This window comes from Embiotoca jacksoni, unplaced genomic scaffold, assembly GCF_022577435.1.
Source record: "Embiotoca jacksoni isolate LCO1_2020_lvr unplaced genomic scaffold, fEmbJac1.0.p SCAF_17, whole genome shotgun sequence".
In the NCBI taxonomy this organism is placed as follows: Eukaryota; Metazoa; Chordata; class Actinopteri; family Embiotocidae; genus Embiotoca; species Embiotoca jacksoni.
This window is the reverse complement of record NW_027185307.1, coordinates 12072553-12092720: the sequence shown is the minus strand read 5'-3', so window position 1 is coordinate 12092720 and position 20168 is coordinate 12072553. Positions and strand designations below refer to the sequence as shown.

Below are 20168 nucleotides of genomic sequence, written 5' to 3'. Positions count from 1 at the left end.
AAAAACTGCATATAGAACTGAGACCGACCCCATGCCCACTTCTTCCAACAGACCGGTTGCTGCCTTGCTCCTTTACTATTATGACTTTACATGCTGCCACTGGGGAACATCATTAGTCAGCACAATATTTGTTTTCATAGTTATGCAGATGATACACAACTCTATATCGGCGCTGAACGAAATGATGATGCAGCTATGCGCTCCATCACTGAATGTCTTTTAGCAATAAATAAATGGATGAGCAATAATTTCCTAAAATTAAACGAAGATTAAACAGAAATCCTCCTAGTCGGCCCCAAAACAAAAAGAGAAATCATAGAAAATGATCTGGGGCAACTGATGAATCAGAGATAACAAGTCTCGGTGTAATCTTAGACTCAGATCTAAGTTTCAAGGCCCACATTAACCAAGTGATGAGACCGACAAGTTGATTCATGCTTTCATTTCTAGCCGACTGGATTAGTGTGATGCACTTTTTACTGGCCTACCAAAGAAACCAACAGATAGACTTCAGCTCATCCAAAACTCTGCAGCTCGAGTATTAACCAGAACCAAGAGGAGAGAACACATCAGTCCAGTTCTGGCTGCTCTGCACCGGCTGCCTGTGAGACACAGGATTGACTTTAAAGTCCTCCTCCTCATTCAAAGCTCTTAATGGGCTCGGACAGAGTTACATCGCTAACTCTCTGGTGAACTATGAGCCTTCAAGAACACTGAGATCATCTGCTGCTGGTTTATTGGAGGTTCCCAGCAACAGCCGAAAAAAAATTGGGGATTCAGCTTTTGTCAGCTCCGCTCCAAAGCTGTGGAACAAACTACCTGTTATATATCAGGGAAGCTGCTCGGTTAATACTTTTAAAATAAAGCTCAAAACATATCTCTTTACCTTACCCTGTAACTAGTTACTCTTGAAGCCCTCTTGCACCTGCCAGCACTTGAACTATCGCGCCTTTAAAATGCATATTGCTTATTTGATATTTTGACTCGATTTGTGTTTGATTTTATGCACTTTATCGGATCTCATGCAAACTTACTGTTATGTTTGCTGACGGGGTTTTAGTGTCCGAGGGTGTTCCTTTATTGCAGCAGTCCCTCGTCCATCTCATGGGAAACAAATGAGGCCTCTGCAGGCAGCGCTAGCAGGGAATGAGGCCTCCTTCATACGCCGACTGCTAGAGAAGGAGCAGACATTAGTAATAATCTGGATACTTCGCTGTCTTGAAAAATAAACTCGCAAATAAGAGAGCAGAGGGGGGTCTATTCGGGTCCTTGAATTCTTCTTCTTGCCTTGGAGCAGGTAGGTCAAGCGACAGTAATAGCCTTCATCTTCACCATAATCATCAGCAGAGGCATCACTAAGCAGCATCTGTCTAAATCAGTGTATATTAAAGTTTGAGAGGGTTGAACCCACACTGACCTCCAGTGCTCCAGTCTGTTTTAGACATCCCGATCTGCAAATATTAAATTTAAAATGATCTAATCTGGTCGTATACTTTACCATAACGTAAGGCATAACCACAACTGTCAGTCACTTTGAAGGGTCCAAATAATGGATATATCATTTCGAAAGTAAGTCCAGTGGTACTTTAGTCCATGAAAAAGGGGATGCCCTTAAATTGTCAATATGACTCTGCACACATACCGTGCAGTTATAGTGCTGATCTGAAATGTCCACTGATGCAAGAGTTACAGCTGAATCAGTTTGCTGTGGCTTCAGCACGTTGGAAGTGCACATCAAAGCGTGTGTGTTTTGCATCTGACAGGCTCCCGACCCCGGATCTCCTGCCCTTACTGTGCATATGTCAAAGACAATCAGCCTTCCCACAGCCGCACACCCTGCTCGGAGTCTTCTTAGTGTATGTGAGTCCAGGGGAGAAGAGACTTAAGCCCATGTTAGTGTTTCTCAAGATGGTGAACAGTAATTGTGTGTGTTTATGGTCTTCAAACTCTGTTACAAGCTGCCATGTCCCCGACTGAGTTCGTGCCAGTCACATTAGCACGTAAGTTTATTTGCTAAACACGGCAGCAGAGACAGGAAGAGATGCAAAGAGAGGCTGATTGGATTCAGTGAGGAATGAAAGTGTACGTGCCTCCCCTTCTTGCACCGGGCGTCGAGGAGACGGCAGGGTGAACCCCAGCTCCGTCTCGGCTATATGGGGAATGCAAACTGTGGCTGTCCCCGTAGCAACGCCTGACCTGCGTTGCCATAGTTTCAAACCGTTTGTGTGTCAAATGCTAGTATTCACCTCTTCATCTCGACGCGTGTTGCAAAGGTGCACTGATGATGCCGGAATGACATGACCTCAATGTTTAACCTTAAAAACGATTTAAAAGAGTTAGTTTGTTCCCTCCTGATGAGGACAGCCAGTTTGTCTCTCATGAATGGAAACCTTTGTTCGTCATCCTCTGAATTTATTGCTCTTTCCCTCCTCACATGTGCTTCTTTACATTTGGGAGGTTTCGTGTGTGTGTGGGAGTGTTTTACCTTGTCTCTTTTTGAGTTTCAGTAGTTTGTGTGCACAGCCTATATTCGTCCATGCACTGGCATTTCATCTTATTTCTTGCGAATGACGTACCCGGCCATATCAAACGCTGCGCGCTGCAACGAGTCATTATTTAATGAGCTGAGACGCTGGGTGTTTGACTTGGCTTGAGTCATCAAAGTTACACAGATCACAGGATGTTGATCTGGGGAGCAGATAAGTCGCGCAGAGCAGGTGAATCCAGGTGAAAAGACGAAAGAGAATTGTGTTTTTAAAAAGCGCGTATTTAGTGCCTGTTCTGTACCTGAGGATTACGTGTCAGATCATGACTCTCAACCCTTGTTCTTAAAATCGCTCTTACAACCGTGTCTATTATGATAAGACATCTGGCACATCCCAGTAATGATGACATTCATTTCAGATCATTACCGCTGGATTGTTTATGATGGTAACACACTCGTCCAGGACTTAAGCGGCGTAGAGGACTGATGACACTCTGGCAACAGCTCGGCCGGCCGGCCTTGGAGCGGCGCCAATGTAATGGCAACAATGACGGCGATATTGATGAAAGTTTTTCCCTTGCCCGGGCCCGACATCATCGTTGATAATTGTCCCCTCATCAGTCACCTCCGTTGGCATATAATTCCATACGTATGTAAATCAATGCGGACATTAGCAGCGGCAGACACATGAGGCGAGATGTGTGGGCGGGGGGTGGATCTGACCCCTGCCTCCGAGAGGGATGGAACTTCGGGGGATGATAACGACCGGGAGGCAGGGTGCATCTATCACGGTGGATTTCATAAATCATACTGTGAAATGTCACAGAGTGGTGGAAAGGTTAGGCGCCCTAGACTAGTGCCTGCGTATGTGTATGTTGCTCTGCCAAGGGCGAAGTTTATAAATATCACAGAATGCAAAAGCTATAAGTCAAGACAAACACTGAAAATCATTCCATGGAATTTCATCTTGTGTGTTGTCGGCAAACATGTCAAATCTCACTCTGTCAATAACAGATACTTTTAAATTTCAGATAGTTTTGTGGTCGGACAATAAAACAAAAGCTCTCTTCACCTGGCAGCCGTAAAATCTTGTAAGCAAACATTCTGAAAAGATAAGACGGAGAGCATAAGCAAAAAAAAAAAAAAGTAGTGGATATTTGCGGCACAATAAGCTCTGTTGCCAATCATCTGACATAGTTTGGGGCTCTGCTGTGTTTATATGATGGCAAAGACAAAGATTTGACCTCTGTCTGCCCCAATTGAACACACCGACACGGATTACCATCGGGCCAGGAGACCCTGTTGACACATGCCACTTGTTTGCTCCATCATTTGTTTTTGATCACTGTGTAGCTCTCTTTTGGGATCTTTCAACAAACTTAGTTGGTTTTTTTTGTAGGGCCCAAACTGGTTTCACAACACAGTGGCCAGAACGTATCGGACAAAGAGTTACAGCCATTGTAAAGAAAGAATTTTTATTGGCTGGCAGGTCTTTTAAGTTAATTTCTGTGCAAATAGAGGATGTTATACTGCAGGTATGTTGCACTCACAAGATGAACTGACCTGCAGCAAGTATGGTAATCCTAGAGCCAGCAGTGCTACAGGAATACTTCAACAACTTTGGAAGAAGGCTTGTTTTAGTTTTCTTGGAGTTAGATGAGAAGATTGATTTTCACGTCTGATTACACGAGGCTACAAATAGCAGTAAATTAGCTTAGCCTGGCACTAACGGGGGGAAACAGTTGTCCGGCTCTGTCAAACCAGCACCACCACCCACCAGCACCACCACCACCGCCACCACCCACCAGCACCACCACCCACCAGCACCTCTAATGTTCACTAATTAACACGTTACATGTCTTTTGTTTAACGCTAACCCAAAAATAAGGGGCTCTCTATGTGTTTATTCCATCAGGTAAAACTAATAATTATCCGTTTTAGGGATAGATATGAGTCCAATTACTTCCTGGATTATCGGCTTGTTTCCTGGCAACTGCTCAGACCAGCTGTTGGTTTTACATTTCAGATTTTGAACACGTTAGCAACAAGCTAACAAAAGAGAAATCATGTGTTAATTAGGGAGCTTTAGAGGTTCTCCTTGGCAGATTTGACAGAGCTAAGTGAGCTGCACATTTCATTCTCCCTGCAGGACAGCAAAAAAAAAAACCTACTTTCCAAAATGCTTTAAATGTGTTAAATAATGCTGCAACAAAGCAATATTTGAATCAACACGTCATCCACCTCCCGCGGTAACAAAGCTCTGATCTTTTGTCTCTTTGGCGCTTCTCCTCTCATACTGACCCAAACATATTTAGGGCATTTTTTATTTTTTTTATTTGAGGCATTGGCAAAGTTATAATTTGGCAGACAGGCAGCATTCTCTGATCCCTGCTGATAGAGATAACACTGGCACAATATCAAGTCAGGTGAAACAGTACCACAACCTGGCTGTTCTTTTTCTACAGCACCAGCGGAGCTGGGAGCATATCGTGCAAATCCTCCAGGATGAGCACAAGGCAGGAAAGTGTTTATTATTAATGATGAAGTGACGCTAGACTGTCCCTTTAAATCCATTCGTGCATTGTCAGCTCTAAAATCCATAAAAAAAAACTGACCACGGTTATGTTAAATGAGAGTTGAATCTTTGGTCTGTTACTGTCCCTTGTTGTTGAAGATCTCTGTGGAACTGCAGTGAAAGGATAAACCACTTGTGGGCAGGCCCCAGTACAGCTCTTATTAAAGGCCTCATTGTTGACTGTTTGTTCCAGGTCATTTTGTTTCACTACACTTGAAAGGGACAGTAAAAAAGCCTGCAAGAAGAGGGAGACCCGGCCTCCGTTTGAGCGTGAATGCAGCCCCTTCACTTAGCATGAATAAGGGGATGGCTCTGTGTTTCTAGGTCACTGTGTGTCCCTGAAATGCACACCTCACCATCCAGAGTGGAGGAGGGGGCAGGGGCACAAACAGAGGCTGAAGTTTGACAACATCTCATTTGTATTTAACAGGGAGGTTAGAGGTACACTCCCTGAAATATAAAGTGAGCACAGTGACCAATATCCTTGATCTTCGTTGACTCGTGGTGACGGTTTCTGGTCTTTGTCGACCAACCTGCGCTCCCTCTTCTGCTTTGTTTAATCAGAAACATGAAACAAATAAGGAAACAAAAACCTCAAGGTTGCACTTGCAAGTCTTTTAGATCATCAAGAAGCCTCGATCTGTCATTCGCAGGCCCGTCGGCCTCCACTCTGAATGATCTCAGTGACAGACCGCAGGACATCGTCACCCTTCAAGTGACAGCAGCAAGGCCTTCCTGGCTCTGTGTCTCTGTGCCATTCTGATTAGTACTGGAGAAAACTGAGGCGAGCTGTAGTGAAGAGATAACACACATCAGAGATTAGCAAATCAAAATGTTCATTTTAGAACTATTTAGTTATCTTTTTTTTTTTGTTTGTTTTGTTTTTGTTTTTGATATTTATAGACTGTGTGCCAAGAGCAGTTTTCATCAGCGTGAAGGTCAAAGTTTGGAGGCCTGTAAACTTCTGCTGTCTTTTAAACAAACTTTCAGAATTATGTCGTGTTTTATGGATTTTATGTCGATTTTTTTTATTATTTTTTTTTTTTTGCTTTTTGTCACAAACTTCTCCTTTCCTTCTCCTCGAGTTGGAATCCAAGTTTTACCATCCGCTGCCTCGGGTCATACCTGTTGTTATGGCGGCATCTAGTCACTTCTCTTGAGGCAGTTATCCTATAATACATACTCATTTCTATAAATCAATCAATCAGACTTTATTTGTATAGCACTTTTCATAAAAATGACATATAACACAAAGTGTTTTTTGATAAAAAAAATAAAAAAACTATAAAAACAATTACACCCCCACACACACACATACACACACACACACACACACACACACACGTATGCACACACACACAACTGTTACCGTTCAACCGTTAAACAACTACATTATAAAAAACAGACTCTGTAAAAACAGGTGCAGAGGAACGCTGATATGCAATTAGGAAACATTAGGAATTGGAGTCAACAACAAATACTAAAATAAAGTATAAGGCTATGCCAACTAAAAAAAAAACCAACTCAAATGCATTCATAAATAGTCAAATACATTTTAAAAAAAGAGTAAACAACTACATAAATACAATTTAATTAAATACAAAAAAGGAATAACAGAAGTAAACCAGGTGAAATGTATAAATAGACAATTCAATCCAAAAAAAAAAATAATTCAATTAAAAGCCAGGCTAAAAATATAGGTCCCGAGATTTGATGTCCTCAATCATCTACATATATATATATTATCAGACAAGAAACAACTTCAAATGTTTAAAAATGTCGAAGTCAATGACTATTCCAACCGAATCAGTTCTCACAAATTGTTAAAGGAGCACAAATGATAACTGCAGCTGTTACATCTTCAAATAATAATAAAGATCTAATTTCTCTCTAAACTAAAAGACAGTTACCATGACTGCTGTCTTTGTGAAATCCAATGAACAAGACTATTCAGAGATGCGAGCTGCCATGTACGCAGCAGCCAAACAATGTATTGTGTGGGGAAAGTACCACATTCTGGGATCTGGGGGCACCGTTTTCTAGATATGGAATGCAGATTATGTTTCATTGCAGCCTCTTTGGCATCTTGATTATGGTGGTGGTCGATATGTGGTGTGTGTGTGTGTGTGTGTGTGTGTGTGTGTGTGTGTGTGTGTGTGTGTGCCAGAAGCAGTGGGAAACTCCCTTTTATACATTAGTAATAAAGTGATACATTAGTAACTAGAGAAAAAAAAGAAGAGGGAAAGTCCTTAAAATAACCAAAATAAATTTATTTCATTTCAGGAAGACATTCAACAAGGCACAATAATGGTTTTACCCAACTATTTCATATATACATAAATGTATACTTAACGAAGCTTAAATATGCGTTTGAAATATTTAAAACACTGTTGCAGTGAGATTCAAGCTGGTTAAAGCTGGACACCATCTACAGCTTACTGATGATAAAGAGAGTAATATGGCAGTAATACAGAACAGTTACTACAGGCATCAGAAAGGTCAACTAAATCCTCTTTATACACATGTTGAAAGAAACTACTGACGGCTGAGAGTCAGGCTACAAAATGATTATTCAATATGTATCAGTATTTTGTGGGCGCAAACTCTAATCTACCAGAGTCAATACAACATGTAATCACAGAGAAGTCAGAAATCCCAAAATGTGATGACGAGCCACGTCAGGCAGCAAGCTAATATCACTGAGGATGAGCAAGCAGTGAGAACGAGCCACTGAAATGAACACGGTGCTCGAAATGTTTTATTTTCTTCAGCTGTTGGCACAGACTCGACCGTTTTTATCCTTGACCAGTGCGACTGGGAAGGAGGTGATTGTCAAGATGGAGGCGGTTTTCGAGGCTTCTTCATTTTCTTGAGCTTTTCTTGTCTCACCGTCTCACCCTCCAACGTGGACAGCTCAGATATCCTGTGGAAGAAGGAGCGGGAGGCTCCGACCATTGGGTCCGGATGGGACTGGCCTGTGCGGCGAGAGGCAAGCAGAGAGGAGAGAGAACGAGAGACGTGAGGATGACATCTAGAACACAATACTGCGATACACGCGCTGAAAACATTCACACGGTCCGTGTTAACGAGAATCGCCGCCTCGTCATTGCATGCCTTCGCCAAACCGGTCCAAGTTGCGGTTTCCGTCGACGTCCGTCCAGAACTGGTGATGTTTGTAGTGAAGACTTGGAAGGAATTTGGCCTCTAAAACTGATTCTGATCGAACACTTAAGTCGTGGCTGTGACAGCAGCCTGCGCTTTAAATATGGATGTCGCTGCAAAGCAGCTAAAAAAATTGCAAGGGGTGGACGTTTCACAGACGTCTTTAATCTGACAGCACAGACGCTCTACACAATCAGCACGGCTTCAAAGTGCACACAAAGGATTTATGTCACCAGTTCAGTATCTGACCACATGTGAAATATGGTCACAAATCTCCCCTTCTGTTTCTCAGTTATGGCGTTGGATAATGGCCAGAAAAGTGGGGGTGTTTTTTTCAGAACATGTTGATGTGACAGTGGGGTTGACCTTTGACCTTTTGGACATAAAATGTCATCATTTTATTATATTAGACCTTTGTTTTAAATGTTGCCATAATTAACAACACGACGTCACCCGTTGGTTTGTGAACTACCATTATGAAGCCTCGACTTTGGATTTTGGCCGTCACTATCTTACTAGTTCGGAGCGGTTTGGAGCTGAAACAGACACGCCCCCCCCCCCCCCCCTCCCCCAAACATGTCTTTTGAGGCCCATTTTCTAATGATTGGAATATTTTCAGATGAACTGCCAGAAAACTAATAGGGAGACACTTTAGCCAAAAAAAAATGATAGACTTTGTCTATCATGAGAGAAGTTGAATGGGAGTTAATGGAGCCAGAGGCTTTTCAGAGCCAACCTCTAGAGTGGTCCTTGGTGGTATTGAAGTTTTTGGCACTTAAGGCATTGGTCTCATTTTTCAGACACAGAAGCAACATCCACTCTTATATACCGTGTACGTAATTAACCTATGAATTCTTTAGTTAAGTTTTTCATTAGGTCACAATGACCACCAACATGTAATCGGTCCATTTTCGAGTCCAAACAAAAATCGGTGCTAAATTTGAAGACATTTCCCTCAAGAAAAGAAGATTTAGACAGACAACCCAAAAACATAACGCCTCGGCTTCGGCCGGTGGCCCGCGCGGAGGCATAAAAATTAGCAATTTAAAACTGGAGCGTCCGAGTAAAATAAGATATGAAGACACAATGACCTGAGAACCCGTCACTCCACTTTCGCACCACGAACAACATGCGGTACCCTGAACTGGCAGTAATGAGGTGCAGGATCCCTGCTTTTGTCAAGACAAGCTTGCTGCCTATAAATCAACATCATAAACACCTGCGCAGGTTGAAGGTTGGACTCATCGCTTTTTGCACAAACAGCCCGCTCTGAAATTACGCGTCAGGAACGCAACAAATACCTGAGAATGGTCAAACCGGGGCAGCAAAACAACTCACGTTTCTGATTGTCTCTAACGGCCAGTGGGTTGTAGGTTGGATAATTCACCCTAGGCCTGCAGAACAGAGGTGACAGCAGAAGTGGCATAGGTCTGAGAAATAATTGAGTGAACTACTGATTGATTGGCTTGGTCACGTTGAGTTTTTGAAGTCAAAATATACCTGCTGAGCTTGCAGTTCTCCACCGAGAAAACGTTTCTGCCGTTGAGGACCAAAGCAGAGGGAAGGAGAATGTCTGGTCTGTTGTCCAGCCCAAATCTTTCAGGGTAACTGGAACACAGAATTCAAAAAAACATTATAGACACAGGGCTGCACATGGGGACGTTGGGATAAATCCATTGTACTTACTGCCTCTCTCGGTCATGTTTCATTTATATTTAGCTTCAGGAAGACCACTCATTTAAAAGATAAGATGAGGCAGATTTGTTTCTTTTTGTAATCTTAAATGCCTTCAAATGCCTGTTTCCACAAATGGAGGACTAAGACTGATAAATAATTGTGACACTGTGCAAAGTAATGACTCAGTTTTAGCTGTAATCAGCCCACACTGCCAGATTGTTAAACATTAAAGGCAATCAGCTCAAAAGCGTCCCTTTGTAACAGATAAATGCTGCATGTCAAAATAATAATTGTATCTCACTGCTGTTTTCTTAGTTCACATTCTTCTAATTTGTCATATATGAGATAGCGGCTTGGTACAATTACTGTAATCAAAGCACGCTGTGCTCTAGAAATACGCTACGAAGAGTACGACTAGTGGACTGAGTGACGTTAATCCACTGGTTACCCTAGGGTGAAAGGCCGCCCTGCGTGGCTGTGGGAAAGCTCCTTGGACAGGCTGTAGGGATGCAGGTTACCAGGTCTGTGCACATGGTAGTCTCTTGGCAGTGGAGGAATCACAGTTCTGGTCCTCTCTAACCTCGCACCTAAAAACAACTACATTTAGCCTTCCAGAACTGTCTCCAATGAAGACAATAGTACTGGAAATATATATTTATAGAACAAAAAGGAAGGTGACATAACATCTTAAATACTGTTAACTCAAAATGTTAAGTGATAAAATGTCTACGTCGCTCTCAAGTATCCAATGTTACACTTTGTAGTTACTGAAATGAAACCCGTGCTCATTTTGTATGATGACAACTCCCCCTACTGGCAAGCAGTTTGCAATCCAGCCTCCCATTCAACACATTCTACTAGCTGTAATAATAAAAGGGCAACTCCTTTCCTGCAGTTCTTACATTTTTGATCAAACAGAAAGTGCCTCCCACAGATGTCCTTGTCTGGACCATTGTTCTCTGATTCCATTTTGTCATCTTTGGTTAAGTTGGGTGTCCTTTAAATTTAAGAAAAGCAAACAAATATCAGCACACAGATCTTAAAAAGCTGAATAGCACACATGCAGGATTTTTTTAAATTATTATTCTAGGATCTTTTAGAAAGTATATTACCGCTAAGAATATTACTGCCCTACACGATGACTCCGAACTGGGACATCATGATGGAAATAGGAAGCTCAGGCTAATGGTCTGAGATTCATTATAGGAAGCATATTTAATCCAGACATGACTTGTTCATGGGCGGAAATATGTGTCATCACATGATATTTTAATTTGAATTGCTTAACGTGGATGATTACATTAGAAAATAGAATTTGAATCACAAAATTAGAATTATTAGTACGGGAGACGGTGGAGGGATTATTCTCTCAAATTTGCCAGTGGTGGATCGCAGGGGACGAGCTGAACGGGGCTGCAGGGACAGGGACGCTTCACGCCATCAGGTGGCCCTCATGCCACGGTGATACGCAGCAGGGAAATGAATAGCACTGTTGTAAACAGTGGTCAAAAAGTCCCGAGGTGTGTCTGACCATATGAGTAAGTAACAGTAGGTGTGATATTATAACATTAAGCTAGAAGTAAGGATCATAATTAAAATGTCCGCCATGGGGAAGAGGATTTTTCCTGGGGGTATGAATATTGTTATGGAACTTTTTTGCAAACGTTTGCTAGGGAGCGTTCCAAAGTGTCACCGAGGGAAAATTCCAAAATCGTATGTTGCGGAACGTTTTTAGAACATTCTTTATGAAACGTTTAATTGAATGTTCCCAAAAGATGTTCTGCAATGTTTCCACGAGATTGTCCTTGAGCTGAACCTCGAGTCTTGTGGTTCTTGGTTTATGGAAATGAAGGTGTTGTGTTAAATTCTCTGTCTAAATTTATGGGTCTGGCCTCCCTCCAGAGGGTTTCCAGTCGTTTCATCCTACTGTGAGTAGACCTCAGGTTAATTGTGAAACTATTGGACCAGCCAATAACCAATCAGTGTCAAGGGTGTAACCATGGTATGGACATAGGGGGGGGGTCTGAATGACATTTGCCCCCACAGCTTCAGTTTTCCAATGGGATTATATATATGTATATGTATATACATTTTTGTTGTCCAAAAAGTTATAAAAATGTCTGGACATAACATTCGGTCCAAAATGTCAAAACATTGTCATAATATAGTATGTCGTCCAAAATGTCAAATAAATTTGGTCAAAAAAAGGCATAAACAAGTCCTGACATAGTATGTCATCCATAATGTCATCAAAACTTTATAGAATGTCGTCCAAAATGTCATCAATTTGTCCGAGTATAGAATTTGGTGCAAAATGTCCAGAAAAATATTGTAGTATCATGAGCGTAACAGCCTTTTTTGGGGAAATGTGTCCCCCCCCCCCCCCACCCCCCATACTTAAACAAATACCAATCTGTCCCCTCAATATGAAGTAGAAAATGTGTTATTCTCCTTTTATGAACACCATCAATACTTCGGTCTTATTTGCTGTTTATTTTCAATTTATTTCCAATTATGGAGGGAAAACCCAATTGTGAATATGAAGAAATAGTCATACAATAGTATGTCATCCAAAACGTCATGCTATAGTATGACTTTTTTGTCATCTAAAAAAAACAAAAAAATAACAAGTTATTCTATGGCATGTCGTTAAATAAAAGAGAAAAAAAAACTGCTATGCTACCACAGGCACTGTGGTACAGTGGTTAGTGCTGCTGTCTGGCAGTGAGAAGATAATGGGTTTGATTCTGGCTGGAGACATGTATGTCTTCACCCAAAAAAAATTAAAATTACATAAGTCTTTAATATGTCATCTAAAATATGAAGAAAACATCATACCATAGCGCAAGTTATTTTGCATCCAAAATATTTAAAAACCAGTTATACTATAACATGTCGTTAAATAAAAGGGAAAACAAAAAAACAATGTGCTAGCACAGGCACTGTGGTACAGTGGTTAGTGCTGCTGCCTGGCAGACAGAAGGTCATGGGGTCAATCCCAGCTGGAAGGAGTGTATGAATTCATCCAAAAGAAGAAAAAAAAGTCAGTATAGTATGATGGGTTTTTTCCCCAACATTTTTTTTTAAAAACCTTAAGACGTCGTCTAAACTAGTCATACAATAGTATGTCATCCAAAACGTCATACTATAGTATGACTTTTTATTCGGCCAAAAAAAAAAAATCACCAAAAAAATCATATTATAGTATGACGTTTTGTTTTTTTTTATCATATTTTGGACGATATGCTATAGTATGAGGGTTTTCTTCTTATCACTTTTTGGACCACATAAATTTTTTTGGACGACATACTATAGTATGAGGTTTTTTTTTACTTTAGTATGTGGTCCAAAATGTTTCTTACTACAGTATGTTCTACAAAATGTCATAGTATCGTATTTGGTCCAAACTGCCATACAAATGTCATACTGTATGTAGTCCAAAAATTCTTAAAAATGTCTTGAGTGTAGCATCTGGTCCAAAATGTCCCCAAAATATCACAGCATACTGTTATAGTATGTCCGGCTGACAACACCGTGCTGGCTGCCTTATCGAAGACGGAGCATGGACGCAACCAAGTGTACAACTACAAGGGGGGGGGGGGGGGAGTGGAGTCACACAATAAGGTTTTCCATCACAATAGGAAATACATTGGAAAATAAACACCAAACGAGAAGAAACAGTACCGTTGAACAGTATTCATAAAAGGAGAATACGTTTAATATATATTCTACTCTATATTGGGGCAGACAGATTGGTGTTTTCCCAAGTATCGAGGGGCGGGAGGCAAGAACTCCCCCAAAAAGACAGTGGTTGCGCCCACCGTATGTGTCGAAAACACATGAAGAGAAACAAAACGTGACTTTGACTTCAACGTTGCGTCACTTCTCCACCAACACGGTCACTAAATGGGCAGAAAGTTCAGTTGTGATGGTTCTCCCTACTCACAGCCACCCTTAAAACGCATCTGGTCCCCCACACACCTCTTGACTATCTGAAGTCCACGTCCCGCCCTCATTCACCCGCTGTGTTATTACAGTAGCATCAGGGCCTCCCGACCGCAGGAAGCGTCCCCCTTTTCCCCCGCAGCCTCCTCCACCTCCACCTCCTCCTGCTCGGCGCGCTTCGTAAATTTAAGGAGTCATTCCCACCATGCGTGGACATGCCGTCTCCAATTAGTGTCCATATACCTCTGCGGCATTTACTGAAAACCAGTCTCGGTAATATCAGCAATCCCCAAAACGGGTCAGTTTATTAGATCAAATCAAAGGTTCACAGATGAAACCGTTTCCCGTAAAACATTCACACGTCTTACCCTCCGACCGTGAAGCCGCTCTCCGAGGCTCCGTCCCTGGATCCTACGACAGATGTTCATTTGACGTCAACGTTAAGCCGACGACACATCCGGACGGATTTTTATTTTTTTTTGGCGCAGTTGCGGCTTGAACTCTTTATACTCACCGCTCAAAGGTTTGATGACGGGGAATTTCCTCAGCTGCTGCTGCTGCTGCTGCCGGAGAGCAGCTCGTCCTCCACCTGCTCCCGTCCTCCAGCTCCTGTAGGCTGGATATCCGGACGCATCAGGGCCGCAGGGCGAGCCTCCCTCCGACATTAAAGCCTCGGCGGCGGGCACCGGTGCGCTTACCTGGAAGGTCATCATGTTGGAGCCCCCGTGCAAACATCTACTCCACATGGCGCCTCGGGAGATACGGGTATCCGTTCATCGTTGACGGTGAATTAGTTATCCCTGAGCGGCGACGCTAGGCTCCATCCAGCTCGCTGGGGTGAAATGCTAGAGTCACTGCGTCACCATGGAAACAGGCTTCATCAATTTGCCTGCAGGCGTTCTGCTGGGTCATTTTTTTTTTATTTCTTTTTTTTTTATTTTTTACTTCCGGTCATTATGTTTCCAACTCAGCCGCTGGAGGAGACCAGAGGATAGATATAGCAAAATATGTCCCCCTCCACTATAGATCTGGAAAACATACCGTATCAACCAGAATATTTACACTGCAGTGCTGAGCTATTTTGATTTGTTTTGTTTTGTTTTAAGCATCAATAACAAGCTTCAACACTTAAAACGGGAAAAAATAGACTGGAAACTTAGTTAAAACCTTAAGTGAATAACGTTTGAATAGAAATAGAGGGATACGGTCTACAAACTAAAACTTTGCATGAGATGGCACTTGAAGTATAATGCATTTGAACATTAATGACAAGGACAAGAAGTTTTTTTTTTCCAAGTTTTTAATTGTACATTTTGTGTCCTTTGAAAACCTGAAACATATGTAAAGAAAAAGAGAGACCTGGTTAAAATTGAGACACTAAACATTAGTTTTGAGATACCAAACAATGTCCAATAGATTAAGTTGCCAACAAAGTACAATATATATTCTACAGTTCTTTTAAAATAGATGTTCTATAATAATAAAGAGGTTATACTAAATATCAGCAACACATTTTGAAATTAGATCATTTCCACACTACTTTAAATGAATCAGTTCTTTTATTCTTTTTATTAATTGAAGCAAGTTAGACTTGCCCTCACATTACTTCTGTCATAATAAAGCCTATCATTCATTCTCTTAATGGATGATTTGAAGCTTAAAGACCAAGATGTGGTTTCAGACATAGTTGGCTTAATCACAGCTGGTTTTCACCACAGTCGATAAGATGGGGAAAAAAGAATATGCATCATTAACCACATCTGATGAGAGATTAATCCTTTCAAGACCTGCAAAATGTTCCCCCAACTCACCAGAACTTCAGTTCATCCTCCTGATCATTCTGTTGATCTGATCCTCCCTGTTGCCAGCGTCTCCTCCCTCCACAAAGTGTGTGGTCTTCTTGTTCATACCGCCGCGTGGTGACGACAGCTTGAAGGGCCACAGGAAGTTGTTGGCGGGCTTGAAGTTCTTTCCAACCGTGTAAATCTCATGGATGAGGTCCTCGACACAGATGATGCCATATTTGCCTGCAGATGAAAAAGCAGTGGACTCTTAACACATTCACCAGCTTTTACAGTCAACTATTTCTACTTCCCCAAAAAAAATGAAGAGGACGGCAGATTGAACACGTTATTACCAACTGAGAAAACTGTGTCCTATCACAAAATTGTAACTGCTCCTCTCTGCCAACATCAAAACTCCCGAGCTTATTTCTTTTCTGTGAAATGCAGTGTTGACACACTGTGGGAACTCGAGTCAAATTAAGGAACGCCACAGTGGCTAATCGTACTCAAAGCTCACAACATCACACATTAGTGGGTTATGAAAAGACCTGAGCAAGATGGCATTTCATAGAGGAAATGATGAGTTTGTAAACATTTCCACCTGGTACCAAGCAATTATGTCACAATAAAAGTTTAATTGCACGAGCCGACAGTGGACCCAGAGTGTCTACTCCAACACTTTAGGTACATTATTATTTCCTGAGGGGCTGCCACAATTTTTCAAAGCAACCAGATGTCACCGTGTTCACACCTGGCATTAATATCCATCCCGATCTGATCACAGGTGTAAACGCCCCCGAGGTGCACCGAGAGCTGATCTAATCAAATGACATCTGGAGGTGGTTTGGGATGCACGTGGCCACATTCCTATTGAAGGACCACCTACTCAACTGACATCCTCAGAGTGAGCAACACCAATACAGTCATATCCAATAGGAAAAATGTTAATGTCAGGGCTTGTTCTCGTTGCATTTCAAGCCTTAACATTTTAAGTTTTTTTTAAACAAATACAAAGGAAGTCCCCAAAGCTTCGTATGGCTTTACTGTGTATCATAAGCTGTCTTGCTTAGGGTGCCAGATTTAATAGGCCACAGTCTGACCAATAAAACGATATGAACATACTGATATTTACTAAATATCTCCCAGTGATGAAGTCCTATTGGACTGGCATGTGGTTTCAGACATAACTGGCTAAGTTTTCAGTTTTTTTTCACCAAAGTCGATAAGACGGGGAAAAAAGTGTGCATCATTAACCACATGTTGCTCCGGACCCGAATCTAAAACCAAATCACGAGGTTGCGATTTCATTTTAAAACAGCGCTTCGTATCAGCGAAGAACAACACTGAGGTTCTTTCAAGAACAATCATTTATTGACATCATGTGTGCACCTCTTCATTGTACTAAGTAGAAATAAAGTATATACATACCGAGCGCCTTCTCCACCAGAGCGTTGTCTGTGAGGGCGATGCGCTGTTTCCTCATTCTGCCGTGGCCACGTTTGTATATGAGCTCACGCACAGACTTCAGGTTGGGGTATCTGGGGAAACCGCAGGGCAGAGTTAATGAAACAAGTATGATCAATGTATGGTTGTTATTTACCTCAATTATACCGAAACAGGCTTCCAAACAAAGGATTTTTTTTTTTTAAAAACAGTAATGTTGTGTAATGATAATTTGCGAGATCCTCCACTGAATTTAGTTTAGGAGGTATTTACAACAACAAAAAAATAAACCCAAACTTAAGAGTGTATCTTTACATCACCTCACAACATGTGGGTCAAATCCCAAATCAGAAGATGCACGCAGGTTTACAATCAACATGTAACGGTGAAACCCTGATTACATTGTGTGCATGTTGCGACATGCTTAAATGTTTCAATGTGGCTGACATGTTCAATTTATACCACATAACCAAGTGTGGATGGCAGAAGACTCAAGTTACATGAATAAGCAATTTCACCCAGAGGTTGCCAGAAGAAGACAATCGACATTTAATTGGCATCATAGGAAGCCTATCCAACCCACTATTTGTAGTGGTATAAATCTGGAGTTTCAAATATCCAATCTTTTTTTCTCTTTCACCCAGATCAAGACATTTGATGCTTTTACCTCCTGCCATTAAGTTTTACATTGATGTAAATCCCCAACACGCAGAGGCATCACAACAGTCAAGAAGTGCAGTGCAGTAACAACCAGGTTATGATATTTTCTAGTTGGTTGAGACCAAACATCTGTGAAGCAGGGGGCCTCTTGATGTACACGGACAAGAAAAGTAGTACCGTCATGGAATGTGGTTTCAGACAAAACTGGCTTAGTTTCAGTCAGTATTCACCACGGTCGATAAGATGGGGAAAAAAGTTCAGCATCATTAACCACATTCCAGACAGAACATTTAGTTGAGAGGAACTCGGCACCAATACTCCGGGACTTTGAGCCCCCCCTCCCCCTCCCCGACTCGTGTTTTAAGATCTCAAAACTATTTTTGCACAGCCGTCCAACAACAATAACAACCTTACCCCCAAGCGATGTACGGCTCGGCAATCCGGAGCATGTTGATTGAAGCCTTGTTCAGCTTGACGAACACGCCGTTGAAGATCTGGCGCAGACGGAGCAGCTGCAGAACCTTGCGGACCTTGGGGCTGACGCCGTTGATGCTGGAAAACAATTCATGAACGCAATTAGCTTTCAGATTACGATCAGAATACAGCTCGCAAATTAGTCCCGATAAGTGGTTTCAGAAACAATTGGCTTAATTTAAACACCGGTGTCACCATAGTCGATCAGTCGGGGAAAGAATGTGCATCATTAACCACTCGGAGGATATATTTACATGGATTGCTGCATTAACCATATGTAGGCATTACTGAATCAAAGCGTCTCAGAAACAGCAGTTCAATTCATATCTGGGTTGTTGGTTGTTTTGTTTTTTTTACCTTAAAATGATTTACAACGTAACACTATCTAAAAGAAAACCCAAGAGCATCACTGCCACGTGTTTTAATCTGTAAATATCTGCATGGCCGGTTTGAATTTCATATCTTGTTGGAAGTGCAGCAATCCGTGTAAATGACAGGAACATAACGGGTCAACACTCACCCTCTGATCCGGACCACGAAGGCCAGTTTGGGCTCAGCTGGCACGTAGTAGTTTCCCACTTTGCGAGCAGTGCGGGACATGCGGATTTCACGCCTGTACATCTGCCTGTACTCCTTGTGGTACTTCTCAGCCCTCTTGTAGATCAGCTTCCTGGTCACCTTGCGGGCCTAAAAAGCCAAAAGGAGGACATGTTCATGCAATGGGGAAAAAAAACCAACCTAAATAAATAAATACTGACATGCTCAGATATACGTGGACCCTACAAGCGTGCAAGCTTAACCCACCTTTTTATCAGCCAGCAGCTTCTTGACACGCATGGCCTTCATGGCGGCGAAGGCCTTTCGCCTTTTCAAAAGGCTCTCAGGGACCGCCGGAACCTTTTTTCTGTCGGGACATTTGAAATCATTGGAGCTTAAGGTGACAGCACGTCGCCGGTATCTTCTTTAGACACGAAGCTTTCTCCATAAACCGACACGTCTCATCCTCATCTGCCGCTCGTCGGCTAGCTCGCTAAACCTGCCGGTTTCCACACGGGTTGAACCGCCTCTGAATAACCGACACGACTTATGAAGCATTAAACACATTGTTTTATAAGTCGAAGACGCATTCAAATAGTCGATTCTCATTTTTTTTTTTTAAACAGAATAAACAGGCAATTGATCTTTCTTTAGTGTTACCGAGGCTGGAGACAGCCATGTTGTTACTCGGCTGTGAGGACAGTTTCTATAAAGTGATCCCATCGAAAGTAAGAATCGCAATTCCAAACAATACTACAGCTGCCTTACTGTATAGGAAACAATCAGCTAAAAGATGGTTTAAAATTTACAAAAGATGGCTATTTTAACGCCGGATGTGCTTAGATTTTAATACAGAGGAAAACACTCACTCTGCGTCCGCCATTGCGATCACCGAGAAAGAGACCTTTTCCTTTGCGCATGCGCGGGTTAACGAACGGAGGACCTCAACGGAAGTCTTTCTATCTGCCTGAGCGGCCAATTTCTCTTTCAGGCCAAACGTCATCTAAAACTAGGCAATGCTTTAAAATTTAAAAAAAAATTAAAAAAAAAGTTCCCGTTGGCAGTGGTGCTGGTAGCCTATTCAAAATGTTGTGTAGTAGAAGGTAGGCCCACGGTATTCGCCATAGGGATTTAATGGAGTAGAAGTATACAGTTGCATAAAATAGAAATACTTATTTTAATTTAGTTTTCTTTTGTGGGACTGGCTGGCCTATTGAATTGCTAGGAAATACAAGTTTCTAATATTTTAAACGCTACTTTTCCCCCTTTTCCATTTCTTTGCCTTCTCCAATTGATAGTTGTACACTCACTGAGCCGGCAGAGGGAGCCAACACTGCACACACATTTTGCAGACCAGGATCAAAGTCTGCAGGGGGGGGGGGGGGGGGGGGGGGGAAGCCAGAGAGCCAAGAAGCCAAACAGAACC

General features: G+C 42.0%; 2 protein-coding genes and 4 non-coding genes across 7 annotated transcripts; all 6 read right to left on the bottom strand.

Moving 5' to 3' along the window:
- Positions 1-6635: 6635 nt before the first annotated feature.
- On the bottom strand, positions 6636-15016 carry LOC138199510 (uncharacterized). 2 transcript variants are annotated; one of them, XM_069151645.1, is made up of 8 exons: positions 14543-15016; positions 14359-14460; positions 14213-14255; positions 10802-10896; positions 10348-10486; positions 9723-9830; positions 9561-9616; positions 6636-8035 (listed from the first exon to the last, which is right to left on the bottom strand). In XM_069151645.1, the coding sequence occupies exons 1-8, from the start codon at positions 14577-14579 to the stop codon at positions 7893-7895; spliced, it is 723 nt and encodes a 240-aa protein (XP_069007746.1). In that variant the 5' UTR covers positions 14580-15016; the 3' UTR covers positions 6636-7892. The 2 variants fall into 2 exon arrangements, with proteins under 2 accessions (XP_069007746.1, XP_069007745.1); XM_069151644.1 differs by having other exon boundaries at positions 14359-15016.
- Positions 15017-15126: 110 nt separating this feature from the next.
- Positions 15127-19666, bottom strand: rpl7 (ribosomal protein L7). Its single transcript, XM_069151647.1, has 7 exons — positions 19612-19666; positions 19010-19109; positions 18726-18892; positions 18146-18283; positions 17057-17166; positions 15656-15871; positions 15127-15174 (listed from the first exon to the last, which is right to left on the bottom strand). The coding sequence occupies exons 1-6, from the start codon at positions 19623-19625 to the stop codon at positions 15663-15665; spliced, it is 738 nt and encodes a 245-aa protein (XP_069007748.1). The 5' UTR covers positions 19626-19666; the 3' UTR covers positions 15127-15174; positions 15656-15662.
- LOC138199588 (small nucleolar SNORD12/SNORD106) lies at positions 15513-15605 on the bottom strand. Its single transcript, XR_011178355.1, has one exon. It is a non-coding gene; the product is annotated as a small nucleolar SNORD12/SNORD106 (small nucleolar RNA).
- Positions 16797-16888, bottom strand: LOC138199587 (small nucleolar SNORD12/SNORD106). The gene has a single exon (XR_011178354.1). It is a non-coding gene; the product is annotated as a small nucleolar SNORD12/SNORD106 (small nucleolar RNA).
- On the bottom strand, positions 17917-18008 carry LOC138199591 (small nucleolar SNORD12/SNORD106). Its single transcript, XR_011178358.1, has one exon. It is a non-coding gene; the product is annotated as a small nucleolar SNORD12/SNORD106 (small nucleolar RNA).
- LOC138199589 (small nucleolar SNORD12/SNORD106) lies at positions 18355-18445 on the bottom strand. Its single transcript, XR_011178356.1, has one exon. It is a non-coding gene; the product is annotated as a small nucleolar SNORD12/SNORD106 (small nucleolar RNA).
- Positions 19667-20168: the final 502 nt, after the last annotated feature.

What these genes read in the sequence shown, in the direction of transcription:
- LOC138199510 (XM_069151644.1), bottom strand. Translation starts at nt 14,590, where the DNA reads ATGTGGAGTAGATGTTTGCACGGGGGCTCCAACATGATGACCTTCCAG. An exon ending in AGCGGCTTCACGGTCGGAGG is followed by an intron (nt 10,897 to 14,212) that starts GTAAGACGTGTG and finishes TTAAATTTAAAG; the next exon opens with GACACCCAACTTAACCAAAG. An exon ending in GAGAACTGCAAGCTCAGCAG is followed by an intron (nt 9,617 to 9,722) that starts GTATATTTTGAC and finishes TCTGTTCTGCAG; the next exon opens with GCCTAGGGTGAATTATCCAA.
- rpl7 (XM_069151647.1), bottom strand. An exon ending in AGCTGCTGGCTGATAAAAAG is followed by an intron (nt 18,893 to 19,009) that starts GTGGGTTAAGCT and finishes TTGGCTTTTTAG; the next exon opens with GCCCGCAAGGTGACCAGGAA. An exon ending in GAGCCGTACATCGCTTGGGG is followed by an intron (nt 17,167 to 18,145) that starts GTAAGGTTGTTA and finishes CGGTTTCCCCAG; the next exon opens with ATACCCCAACCTGAAGTCTG.